At 35.8% G+C, this 13,977-nt stretch overlaps 1 protein-coding gene across 1 annotated transcript in view; it reads left to right on the top strand.

Annotated features, from left to right (window-relative positions):
* The window catches only part of ADAMTS15 (ADAM metallopeptidase with thrombospondin type 1 motif 15), a 94,173-nt gene that overhangs the window by 41,519 nt on the left and 38,677 nt on the right, over positions 1-13,977 (top strand). Inside the window, exons 2-3 of the mRNA XM_053691503.1 lie at positions 5,636-5,768; positions 12,093-12,260. Coding sequence (XP_053547478.1) covers positions 5,636-5,768; positions 12,093-12,260 — 301 coding nt within the window. The remainder of the gene's footprint in view (positions 1-5,635; positions 5,769-12,092; positions 12,261-13,977) is intronic.

The following is a 13,977-nucleotide window of genomic DNA, read 5'->3' as shown; positions in this document are numbered from 1 at the left end:
TAAACATTATACTGCATTGGAAAAGCTGTTAAGACTTCAGACTTTTCCTCTTCAGATGTAATTCATAGCTGTCTGTGGAGTACAGGGTTAATTACCCAGTGCGTAATTAAAAAGACAATATGGTGTCTGTAGGTCAGATTAACATAATGTGAGTCATTATCAATAGCTCTTGAGAATTCTAGTTAAAGAAAGAAATAAAAAGGGCAGTGAAGCCATTCAATGCAGGTTTTGTTATAGGAAAAAGGAAACTGCTGAGTTGTCTGTGCTGGATGCTGTCTGTGTCCATAAAGTGACATAAAGTCACAGCTATCCACAATTTTGAGGGTTGTCCTGATCAGCCAGCGACCAATTAATTCTTGAGTATGGATTATACACCAAGATGTGTAGTTTTAATATAAGCTAAAACGGGCAAAAAAAACATACTGGGCTAGATTACAAGTGAGGCGCATACGGTTTTGCGCTAGCGTAATCCTGTTTTTGTGAGCCATTTTCATTAACTGATATTACAAGTGGAGCGAAATTGCAATTGCGCTATTGCAATCACCCTTTACGCTTCAATCCTTATCGCAATCTCAAAGCTGTGGTTAACTGTATTGGGAAACTAAAACGTTGCACAAAACACTTAAAAAATACATTACAAAGTACACAAAAGTTATAAGTGCTCAAAGATAGGAGATCTCGGGTGATAGGGAAAAAAAAGACAGGCAAATGGCTTTAACATTGAGACACATACATATACATTGCTAGAGATTTCCATCAAATTTCTGTTAAATTACTTGGAAAGAGGGAAAAGTTAATAATAAAAATATATTGTAAAGTTTTCAAATCTGATAAAAAGAACCAGTTATTGCCAAGCAAGTGTCATAAATAGATATATATTTATGGAGATGTGTTTGCTGGTTGCCTGCACAGTTCTAACTCATTTTATTTTGCTTATTTATCTGCTAAATAGAAGAAACAGTCACATCTGATGCATTAATCCGAGCCAGCAAATGGTGCTTTATTGTGGTCTTGGCTGGATAAAATATTGGAACAAGATTGATGAACAAGCGGAGGATTCTGTGCTCTTGTAATTTCATGTAAATTCTATTGACGGCATCCAAAATTGCAGACTGAGCAAATTCATATTTATTTATTCATTGTTATGAATTAAATTATCCTAAAATGTTCAAGTCTATTTATCAAGATAATCACTTAAACATTTGTCCGTACAAGTAAATCTCATTGTAAGGTTTTTTGTTCTACAAAGCATTGACTTACACATTTAGAGACATAAAATTAAAAAAAAAGTAAACCTAGACCTGTTTCATGTACACCAGAGGCGCCAAAACGTATTTGGTATGGAGGGCCAGTACTTAATGCTGATAGGCTGATATGTTTATGAGTGATCATGGTGGCCATACTCCTTGTATTTTTCTGAGCATAGGGGGCGGGATCTTTTATTGAACTAAATATACTTTTCTACCCCCTAAGTAAGAAAATGCATTATTTTGTAACATGAGATCTCTTTTACTTTAGGTTATAGGTAGTGCTAGACTATAACATTAAGGAGCTACTAAATGTGACAACAACAAAAATATTGTGTATTCAAGGTCAGAACCTTTGAGGATTAGAGCTGGGGTTATTGGGGTACAATACACCCCTATAACAGCAACTGCTTTGTATGTTTTTTTGGCCAATCATAGGATCTGTTTAAATAGCCAGTTGATGGCCATAGAAGTGCCAACTATTTCTATGTTCATTGAAGGATAAGTTGGGTATTTTTTACTAGCAGTTATTTAGCCCCTGTTACTGATCAATTAAAGGGACATTCTAATATACACACAGAATGCTCTATGTTGACAGATAATTGTATTTCTAAACAAGTTGATTGCTTTTACTATGAGTTTAACCTCTTCAAATCGGTTAAATACATAGCCAAAGCTGCTCCCCTCTGCCACTTTAGATGATGCTACAGTTGATGAGCTAATAAGGAACATCCATACATGCATATGCTAAAAATCACTGGCCATATAGAAACATGGATTTTAACACTAGAAAAGAACCATACGTCCAACAAGTCTTTCCACATTTCCTATAAAGTTATAAGCTACAAAGATATCCCAGGAGTTCTTCAAGTCCCCCACAGTGTTTGTCTTTACCACCTGTAATGGAAGTTTATTCCATGGCCTCTATTTAACAAAGTCTGGCGGACCTGAGCTGCCAGCAGGGAGGTGTCAATCAACCCGATCGTACTCGATCATGTTGATTTCCGATGATGTCTGTCCGCCTGCTCAGAGCAGGCGGACAGGGTTATAGAGCAGCGGTCTTTATGACCGCTGCTTCATAACTGCTGTTTCTGGCGAGTCTTCAGACTCGCCAGAAACACGGGCCCACAAGCTCCCTACGGAGCTTGTTAAATGGGCCCCCATGAATCAGCTTTCTGTGCTTCCGCAAATTACTCTTGAACCAGTTACTTTATAACTTGCGATCACAACCCCTTATTCTAGTTTTGCTCTTTTTTTTGTGAAACTTAAAAGCCTCAGTTTTATTAAGCCCTTAATATACTTTAAAGTTTCTACAAAATCACGTCTCTCCCTTCTCTCCTATAAACTATACATATGTAGAACATAAATTCTTTATTTGTACGTTTTATCTTTTTAGACCAAATGCCATTTTAGTACCTGCTCTTAGAACAGATTACAGTTTATTTATATCTTTGTGGCCTCCAGAACTGCACACAATACTCAAGATAAGGCCTGACTAGATCTGTAAAGTGGCATAAGACTCTTCCTAGACAACAAAGCATTCTATTGGCTTTACTAGTACTACATTATTTACCACATTTCATATCATCTAAAATAAAAATGACCTTTCCTCTTTTATAACAGTCAAAAAAGTGTAATCGACTCTGTAATTAACTGGTTAGATTCCAGTTATTTGTCCAATCCTCCATTTTTTTTAAAAATCACTTCATTTGACCCCCCCCCCCTCCAGTACATCAATTCTTCTACAAATGTTTGAATTGTCTTCAAACAGACATACTTTCTCTTGTTTTTCTTTGCTGATACCACTGATAATTATGTTAAACAAAACAGGCATTAGATCTGTCCCCTGAGGAACACCAGGAACACCACTAGTAACTTCCTCCTCTAAAAGAACTTAGAAATGGTAGCGTTTTTTTGTTTGTTTTTTAAATGGCATGCTCTAACCGAATCAGGAAAAAATCATTTCAAATTTAATGTCTTTTTATACCAGACAGAATTTTTGTGCACTTGTAAATGGGATGAGGCAATATATAAAAACCTGCAGCAAAACAAAAGCCAAACTGATTTATGCTCAAAATTTGCATTAAAGTGAATGTAAAGTTTAATGAATAAGTGCGTGCCGTAGTTAGAACAGCATAGACGAATATGGGTTCCTCCAATTTGGCATCCAGCTTGTGGGGCCTTGCAACGATTGGAGGAACCTGGATTCCTCATCGATCTGCTATCTACAGCAGGAGCTGAGGGCGAAGGATCGCCGGTCTGTTTTCCATAAAGAAAAGGTGAATATTTTAAAAAAGAAGCTTCATTGTAAAGTTTAATGAATGAAAGTGCCCCTGTTTTTAAGATTAGTTTTAGATACCGGCACTTATTCATTAAACTTTACATTCACTTTATCCATGTAAATAATGTCATAGTGAAATGCTTTATTAGATAATTGTATAGTTACACTACAGTTATGTCTGAGAACAAGCAATAGGTTCTCCTTACAGAGGAAGTTATGAGACGTGAGGAAAGCCCAGTACTGTTGTTGGAATTACAACTCGTCATTATATTCCTTTAGACGCTTGCAAAAAAAATATCAACACTGTTACTGGTTATTAAAGAAAATATATGTTATCTGTATATAATGTAAAGGTTTTCTAATCTATTAATAGTTTAATCTTTATTTTGCTTACATTGACATCTATTTTTTGTCCTACATTCACTCAGATATGACAGTGGATTCTTTGCAAATACAACAATCTAAATATCTATCACCTCCCTGTATATAAGCACATTTTTGCTTTGTGTGTGAATCACATGTAAATGATGAAAGAATCCCCACTTGACGCATTTAGTTTCAGGCTTTTCAAACATAGCTGAGGTTAAACCGACAGAGGCTAAATCCACGTTTAGCCAGAAATAACCAAAAGCCTTCATATTAAGGATGTTATTCCTACACAGTGCTGACAAGATAATGACAGTGTACAATAGAAACGACGCTGGTTACACAGTATCAGTACAGAGGTATGTAACTCAGACATAAGTGCAAACAGCGAGAGGAAGGGAGTGCTAACCTCCGTCTAACTTTAGCACTGAGAGGAATGGCTGATAGTATAGGATTTATAGGGCGACAATAGCTCAAAGGGACATTTAAAGGGATAGTTTACTTTCAAATTGTTTTTCCCTCAAAGGAATATAAACCCCCCAAATGTTCTTTTGTGATTCAGACAGAGCATAGTATTTTTGAAGAAGTTTCCAATTTTCTTTTGTTGTTAAATATGCGTTGTTCCCATGGTATTCTTTGTTTAAGACATATTTAGGTAGATGCCCGCAGCACTACATGATAGGAGATAGTGCTGCTGTCTAGTGCTCTTGCAAATGTATAACACTCTTGCAAAACTGCTGTTATATAATGCTCAAGATGGGCACATTCCTGAGCTTACATCGCTGCTTTTCCACAAAAGATACCAAGAGTATAAATAAAATATGCTTATATAAGTACATTTAGAAAGTTGTTTACAATTGAATGCTCTCTCTGAATTGAGGAAGATTTATGTTCCTTTAATGTGTTTCCAATGATTTGCTTTAATAGCTGCAGTGTACAAAATGTATGGGAAATAGCTCCTTTAGGGTTTTTTTTATGTGAACTAGCTTACACTAGTTGAAACTGCATCCCATTAAAATAGGCTAAGCTTGCAGGGAGAGCAGACCTTCTTATATTTTTTCCCCTCTATCCACAATGGCTTCGTTATGTTATCCCTGTTTGATTCATTACACAAAAGCAAGTGCAACTGAAAATGTACATTTTAGTACTTATATCTCACACCTCTCACTGAGAGTTTAACCTCTTCTGTAGCTTCATATTTACATGGCTTTAATATAGTCAATAGGTAAAGGGACATGAAACCACATTTTTTTTTTTCTTTAATGATTTACAAAGAGCATGCCATTTTAAACAACTTTCCAATTTGCTTCTATTATTTAATTTGCTTCATTCTCTTGTTATCCTTTGCTGAAAGGTTTATCTAGGTAAACTCATGAGCAGCAAAGAACCTAGGTTCTAGCTGCTGATTGGTGGCTGCATATATATACTGATTGTCATTGGCTCAGTCAGCAACCAGTAGTGCATTGTTGCTCCTGCAACAAATGATACCAAGAGAATGAAGCAAATTTGATAATATAAGTAAACTGGAAAGTTGTTTAAAATTGTATGTTCTACCTAAATCATGAACTAATTTTTTTTAGTTTCATGTCCCTTTAAGGAGATGTGGAAACAGACTTTACTGTCCCTTTAAGGATGGGGGAAGATTACAAAGCTGTGTTGGAACAACTGAGCACGGGAGGAAAACCATGTTTGGAAGATGGTAAATGGTCTTATAAACTGACCCTTCTCTCTCTCCATACAGGATCTCTGTGGAGCCTCAACATGTGACACTCTAGGAATGGCCGACGTAGGCACAATGTGTGATCCCAGGCGCAGCTGTTCTGTAATAGAGGATGACGGTCTTCCCTCTGCTTTCACCACAGCGCATGAGCTTGGTGAGTTGTGTATCACAATAAGGCGCAAACAATATGGTGACAACAGAATACATTGTAGACATAAATATCATTTTATATACGTATCAGTGATTAATCACTGCATTGCAAAGGAACTGCATGCAACCTAGGTTTGCCACCTCAGCCATGCTTTCCTGGACACTTATGAGTTATACATGCTGCAGAGTTTGCAGGTAGGAACATGAAGATTTCAACAATAGAAAGCAGACAAATAGGGACACTGAACAGCACTATTCATGTTCCTCCCTGCAAACCCTGCAGCATGTATAACTCATAAGTGTCCAGGAAAAGATGGCAGAGGTGGCAACCCTAATGCAACCCCCCCAAAAAATATTAAAGCATTTTAAAGCATCAAAGCCTCTTGTGTTCTGTATATCTTATGTCCTCTGCTGTAGCCAGTTAGGAACAGATATATGAGCTCCTGCATGCATCAAGCAATTACTATAAAAGATGCAGAAAAATTAATGTTCCAAATGCTATGAAATTTTCTCCAGCTTCCAAGGGACAGTGAAAAAACAACAACATTTTTAGTGAATGAAAGTGCATTGTATTGAATCATTTTGGCCTAGATTAGAAGAGAAGCGCACAAAGGCGAGCAGTATATAGTGCAGAATCGTATGTCCTCATATTGCAAGTTCATGGTTAATATATATGATGCGAGTGACAGTATAACGTGTTCTACGACATTCATATAGACAAGGTCTGTATGTCCCTCAGATAACTGATTTCTATGAAATCCTGCACTAAAATTTATGTTGAATAACACACGAGTGCAAAGCTAAGTAGCACACTAAAGCGTTGATAGTTTGACTTGAACCATCGTTACTAACACAACTGTATTACAAAAACAATTCTATTCAAGATTGAAATACAGCCATATGTTTATGCCCCATAATAAAAGGGACATTCAAGTCAACATTAAAGGGACACTGTACCCAAAAATTTAATTTTGTGATTCAGATTGAGCATGAAATTTTATGCAAATTTTGAATTTACTCCTATTATCAAATTTTCTTCATTCTCTTGGTATCTTTATTTGAAATGCAAGAATGTAAGTTTAGATGCCGGCCCATTTTTGGTGAACAACCTGGGTTGTCCTTGCTGATTTGTGGATACATTTATCCACCAATAAAAAAGTGCTGTCCAGAGTACTGAAACCAAAAAAAACCTTAGATGCCTTCTTTTTCAAAAAATGATAGCAAGAGAACGAAGAAAAATTGATAATAGGAGTAAATTAGAAAGTTGCTTAAAATTGCATGCTCTTTCTGAATTACAAATGAACAAATTTGGGTTCAATGTCCCTTTAAAGTTTAATGGGTCATGCATGCAAATTGACTTTGTTGTATTTGTTTTTTTTGTACCCTTAATCTGTTTTAAAGCAAACCTAGATAGGATCAGCAGCACCAGCAATGTACTACTGAGAGCTAGATTGGGATTGGTGGCTACACACTTATGCCTCTTGTCGTTGGCTCAGCAGATGTGTTCAGCTAGCTCCCAGTAGTACTGCATTACTGCTCTGGAGCTGTCTTTAACTATTCATCTTTACAGGAGTTACACAAAGTTATATGTAAGCAAAAGTGCAGCAATAAAATCATTTAACACATTAGAACATTTTATTTTCAACTTTCATATCTAGTTACTCTTTCCTTTTTGATGCAAATCCTTAGGAATCTCATTTTCATAAAATAAAAATATTTTTTCTTTCCTTTCAAAAAGAGCAATTTTACAAACTCAAACATTGTGTTATAATGCAATTTGTTGTAGTTCTCTTTGGCAGCCAAGGAATAAAAGGGACATGAAACACATTTTTTTTTCTTTAATGATTCAGGTATAGAATGCAATTTTAAACAACCTTCCATTCTACTTTTTAATTCAAATATCAAATTTGCCTCGTTCTCTCAGTAATCTTTACAGAAGCAGCAACAATGCATTACTTAAGTCAATGCATTGGGTGAACCAATAAAATGAGGCATATATCTGCAACCACCAATCATCAGCTCCTGAGCCTACCTAGGTTTCCTTTTATGCAAAGAATACTAAGAGAACAAAACAAATTAGATAATAGAAGTAAATTGGAAAGCTGTTTAAAATCATATGCATTACCTGAATCACGAAAGAAAAAAATAAGTTATTAAGTTTAATGTCTCTTTAAGGGTCATAGTATCTTTTCTAATGTGAGAAGTAGCGATATCCTGGGATGACGTTAATAACTTATTAGATCAATGAAAGCCGTACGTAAGTGCCACTACTGGGTGACGCCTGTTTTTCACACTCCATCAATAACGGCTAAACTATGGTTTTGATTAGAAATATGTGAGGTCGATTTTTCCATCTTAGCAATTTTGAATTGCACTAAATCTAAATTTTTGTCTTTTTTGACAAATAATAATTCTCAGTTGCTGAATGAGCTTTGATTTGAATTCCTATTATACTTGTATCATTGAGAGTATAGCGTACAATAGCCATCTACTCTACATATGGATTGACTTTTTTAAATATTGATCTGCTGTAAAATACATTATTTACTTCAGACAAATCTAGATGACGAAGCAAACGGTCACCGGGCCTTGTGACTGGCTGGTACTTTGATATTCAAAAAGAAAATGGGCCAAGCCTCAAAATGATGTTGATTTATAAATTCTTTGCCATACTAAGTTTCCTATCCATTATCCTAAAAGATCGATCACAGCTGGTTGCAAGCAGTATTGCATCTGATGTTCTTTTAAAAATATATAAAAATAAAAAAAATATGCCCCCTTGGTTCCATAAACTCATCATCAGTACCCCCTCGCTTAAACATTAAAGTATTAAACGTTTATTCAAATTGCAAATGATTTATTTTTAGTTTAACCCCTAAATGACCCCACTAGACTATTAACCCCTAAACTTCCACAACCCCATCGCAAAGTAACCCACAACACTATTAACCCCTAAACCTCCACACCCCACATCACAAAATAACCCACTACACTATTAACCCCTAAACTGCCACAGCCCCATCACAAAGTAGGCAAAAAAGGAATCTTGAGTGCGCCCAAGTATCTTAAAAAGATCTTAGTCTAAAGGTGCAATATATATAAGTATTCTAATTGATTCTCAGCAAAAATGCTATAATGAATAAATAATGCAATGTTAAATCTTATATACTGAGTTGTGCTAATTGAGCTTCAGATGTTACAGTATTTGAGTAATGGATGAGTAATAAATGGATCGTTGGTTAATATTCTATCAATTATTAGGGAGGGTATTGTTCTCAGTAAACAATGTATAAAATAAAAAGGAGATTGATACTAGTATAAGTTCAATATGTTAAAATGTTTTTACTGATGAATTATTAAAATAGCAAAAAATACAAAAAATACACAGGTATATTCATTTGGTACAATATAAAATGCAGATTAATATTATATAAAAGACGATCTATTCGTTTCGATAAAGAATAAAAGAAACTAAAGAAAAAAAGTTAAATGGATCCGTTTAAAAAAAAATTAACTATAGATTCTACTTGTTGAAAAAATATTCAAAATATTCATATGGTTATGGTTGCAAATGTGTAGTGGCTAACCGTCAGATTTATGAAGAGGCTCCAAAGTAACCCACTACAATATTAACCCCTAAACTGCCACAACCCCATGACAAAGTAACCCACTACACTATTAACCCCTAAACTGTCACAACCCCCATCATAAACACACTAACATCTTAACAAATCCCTAACCTAACACTCCTTAAGTTACCACAAAACAGACTAACCTTGCCTGTAAAAAACAAAACAAAAAAATAACAGTAAATAAACCCTTCCTAGTAAAATTAAAAACCTAACCTTACCTTTAAAAATAAAAAAAACAATATTCCCTTAAAACTAACAAACCTAACATTACTGAAACAAACAAATTACCAAAATAAATACCTATTCTAAAACCCCACTTAAAAAAAAAACAAAAAAAATTATACTAACACTAAACTACAGAAATAGCCCATAAAATGGCTTTTTGTAGGGCATTTCCCTAAAGTGTGAGCTCTTTTTCTTAAAAAAAAAAAAAATCTACAAAACTTTACAATCCCCCCCCCCCCGAAAAAAAAGGCTATCTAAAAAAATAATCTAAAAATTGCCCTGAAAAAGGGCATTGCCCTTAAAAGGGCATTTAGCTCTTTTGCTGCCCATTAAAGCAAAAGCTACCCACTACCCAAAACAAACCCTAAAACTAAACCCAAAGATGGTACTCCATCTTTATCCTGGCGGTGGTCCATCTTCATCCCAGCTTCGATCTTCATATCTTTATCCAGACGGCGATCATCTTATCTTCATCCCGGCTTCAATCTTCTTATCTTCATCCAGGTGGTAATCTTCTTATCTTCATCCCGGCTTCAATCTTCTTATCTTCATCTAGGTGGTAATCTTCTTATCTTCATCCAGGCGGTGATCTTCTTATCTTCATCAAGGCGGTGATCTTCTTATCTTCATCCCGGTGGCAATCTTCTTATCTTCATCCAGGCGGTGATCCTCTTATCTTCATCTCGGTGGCTGTCTTCTTATCTTCATCCAGGTGGTAATCTTCTTATCTTCATCCAGGTGGCAATCTTCTTATCTTCATTCACGTGGCAATCTTCTTATCTTCATCCAGGCGGTGATCTTCTTATCTTCATCCCGGGGCCTGTCTTCTTATATTCATCCAGGCGGTGATCTTCTTATCTTCATCCCGGTGGCAATCTTCTTATATTCATCCAGGCGGTGATCCTCTTATCTTCATCCCGGTGGCTGTCTTCTTATCTTCATCCACGTGGCAATCTTCTTATCTTCATCCAGGCAGTGATCTTCTTATCTTCATCCCGGTGCCTGTCTTCTTATCTTCATCCAGGTGGCAATCTTCTTATCTTCATCCAGACGGGGATCTTTTTATCTTCATCCTGGTGCCTGTCTTCTTATCTTCATCCCGGTGGCAATCTTCTTATTTTCATCCCGGTGGCTGTCTTCTTATCTTCACCCCTAAAGCTTTATTCATCCATCTTCTTATCTTCCATCCCTGATGTCCTCTTCATGCGCTTTGAATGTGATGCACCCCCTTTATATAGGGGTATCCTTGCATTCCTATTGCCTGATTTTCATTTTCAATTTCAAATCAGCCAATAGAAAAAGCTTTTTTAATTCTACTTATGATTTAAACATTGTAGCTGTTAGATGTTTTAAAATTAATGCTTTATTTGTATTGAGAAACGTGGTGAACACTCTAAAGTAACAGAGCGTTCAACAGTATTTATTTTTTATTTTTAAGGAACCTGACAGCCTTGAGGCATTGTTTTAAGAGCTATCTTGTTGTTACCTTTATTGGTTTTTCTATCTGCAGTGCACAGGGAACTCACAATAACAGTCAAATAAATGCTGCTGACAGGTAAATACTCCAACACAATATTCAGGCAGATTTGTAATATAATACAGACTAATCCCTTAAGTGCAGTTGTTTCAAATTTTAACTGGTGTCAACAATAACAAGATCGACAATATGGAATTCAATCTATAACGAATTATCTTCGGATCATCTTACTTTTTCCCTAAAGTAATTAAGAAGGCGTCATTTTTTTTATTTCTGATACAATTTATGACATGGATGTTATTTGAGAGAGACAAATTTACAATATTGTACCGAAATTCCTAAATCCTTCTTTGTGATTCTTACAAATCTCCCCTTGCTCCCTAATCTCTCATCAAATATAAGTATATTTGCACTTTGCTAGCAGTCCCAATAGGATCCTATAAGTAGATTAAACTTGCTTAATATTTAAAGGGACATTCCGGGTCAAAATTAAAATTTGCACAGATAAATTACATATTAGGATAGAAACATATTTACAATATACATGTCTTGGCAAAAATGCTTTTAGTAAAATGTATTACTATTTTAGTGTTAATAGTTGTCTCTGCACGTACATGTGAAACATGAATATATTCTCAATGCACCAGCAATGTAAATACTACAGCTGCTCAGATCATCAGTGGGGCTTATATTATGGCAGCAAGTAACGGAGTCATTACCAGATGGTACAGCACCTTAGGCTCTCTGAGCAAGTGCTGTGTTTAAAATGTTGGTGAACAGTGCATACTTAAATACACTTTTGAAATAGCTATAGCCTTTTTTAGAAGCATTTTTGCTAATTCATGTATATTACAACAATGCTTCTATTTAAAATTGAAATGCCTCCATGTGGACTCTAATTTTGGCTTGAATGTCCATTTAATCTGTTGCCAATCATAATATATTCAAAACATACTATGATTTTTATTTTACCTCATTTCTTATCTTCCCCAAGGTCATGTTTTTAACATGCCCCATGACAATGTCAAAGCCTGTGAAGAAGTGTTTGGAAAGCTGAAGGAGAATCATATGATGTCACCAACATTGATACAGATTGATAGATCCAATCCATGGTCTGGATGCAGTGCAGCCATCATCTCTGACTTCCTGGACAGTGGTCATGGTAAGGAACAGATATTTTGTCATCTGTATTGCAAGTAGGGTTGCCACCTTTTCTGGAATAAAATACCGGCCATAGTCATTAACATACATTTGCATAAATAATTCTACAGCACAAGAAAATAGATACTAAGGGGCATATGTATCAAGCTCCGAATGGAGCTTGATGCCCCGTGTTTCTGGCGAGCCTGCAGGTTATAAAGTGGTGGTCACAAAGACTGTCCGCCTGCTCTGAGCAGGCGGACACACATCGCCGGAAATCAACCCGATCGAGTACGATCGGGTTGATTGACACCCCCCTGCTGGCGGCCGCGAGTCTGCAGGGGGCGGCGTTGCACCAGCAGCTCTTGTGAGCTGCTGGTGCAATGCTGAATACGGCGCGCGTATGGCGGACCTGATCCGCAGTGTTGGATCAGGTCCGCCAGATAACTAGAGGCCTAAATGTGTTAAGACTGATTTTAAATGATAATTTGTTTATGATTAGATTCCAACACAGTTATAAGAAGTTTCACCATGATAGCATCTTTTTTTCTATATTTTTTTTTTTTTCTATATTTATTTTCAACTTTGACCTGAACCTTAAAATATCGACCATGTCTGTAAAATATGGGCTGGGTGGCAACCCTAATTGTAAGATAAGATTTTTTGTAAATATATGGCGTATATACACGTGATTCTTTTTAATGAAACATGACATCTTACTGTTCATAAAGAACAAAAATGTGGTCAATGAATATTTATTTGGTTGAATGTATTACAGATTCTCACAGAAAACAACCTCAATATATTGCAATCAAAAGGCAGTCTTTTACAGTTTGTTTTTTCTTTTCAAAAGGAACAGAGCCCAGAATCTGTCTTTTTTGTGTGATCATGGGTTTCATATACAGTAATAGTGTATTGTATCTTCGTAGCCAACAGAACAGAGTTAGTTTCCTACCTTAAAGGGACACTGAACCCAATTTTTTTTCTTTCATGATTCAGATAGAGCATGCAATTTTAAGCAACTTTCCAATTTACTCATATTATCAAATTGTATTCATTCTCTTGGTATCTTTATTTGAAAAGCAAGAATGTAAGTTTAGATGCCGGCCCATTTTTGGTGAATAACCTGGGTTGTCCTTGCTGATTGGACAGAACCAATAAAAAAGTGCTGTCCATGGTACCGAACCAAATATTCGCTGGCTCCTTAGATTAAATGCCTTCTTTTTCAAATAAAGATAGCAATAGAATGAAGAAAAATTGATTATAGAAGTAAATTAGAAAGTTTCTTAAAATTGCATGCTTTATCTGAATCGTGAAAGAAAAAAATTGGGTTTAGTGTCCCTTTAAAAGAAAACAAAAAGTACAACCTTTCAGGTCTTTATGGTTCCTGATTTATATAAAGGTTTATAACAGAAGCAAACATCATAACATATTGATAACTTCAGTTATTGACACAGGAAGAAGAAGTACTTCATACTGTTTCTCTTTTTTCAGTTTATCATTAAAGGTATCAGCTTAATAGTTCCTTTGTATATCTTTTATGTCAGTTGGGGTTATTAGGAAAATTAGTTCAAAAGAATTATGTCTCTAGAAATTGATGTATAGGGAACATGGAGGCAACAGGTGTAGGGTGGTGTCTTTGGTAGCAGTTGTAGGGTACTGCAGAGGGATTGTGCACAGAAGCATGAAAGGATCTTTACATTTCATGTTTCACCGCAGAAGAGAAGTTAATTTGCCCT

This window comes from Bombina bombina, chromosome 8, assembly GCF_027579735.1.
Source record: "Bombina bombina isolate aBomBom1 chromosome 8, aBomBom1.pri, whole genome shotgun sequence".
NCBI classification, from domain to species: domain Eukaryota; kingdom Metazoa; phylum Chordata; class Amphibia; order Anura; family Bombinatoridae; genus Bombina; species Bombina bombina.
Note: the sequence above shows the minus strand (reverse complement) of the source record. Positions and strands in the feature narration are given on the sequence as shown.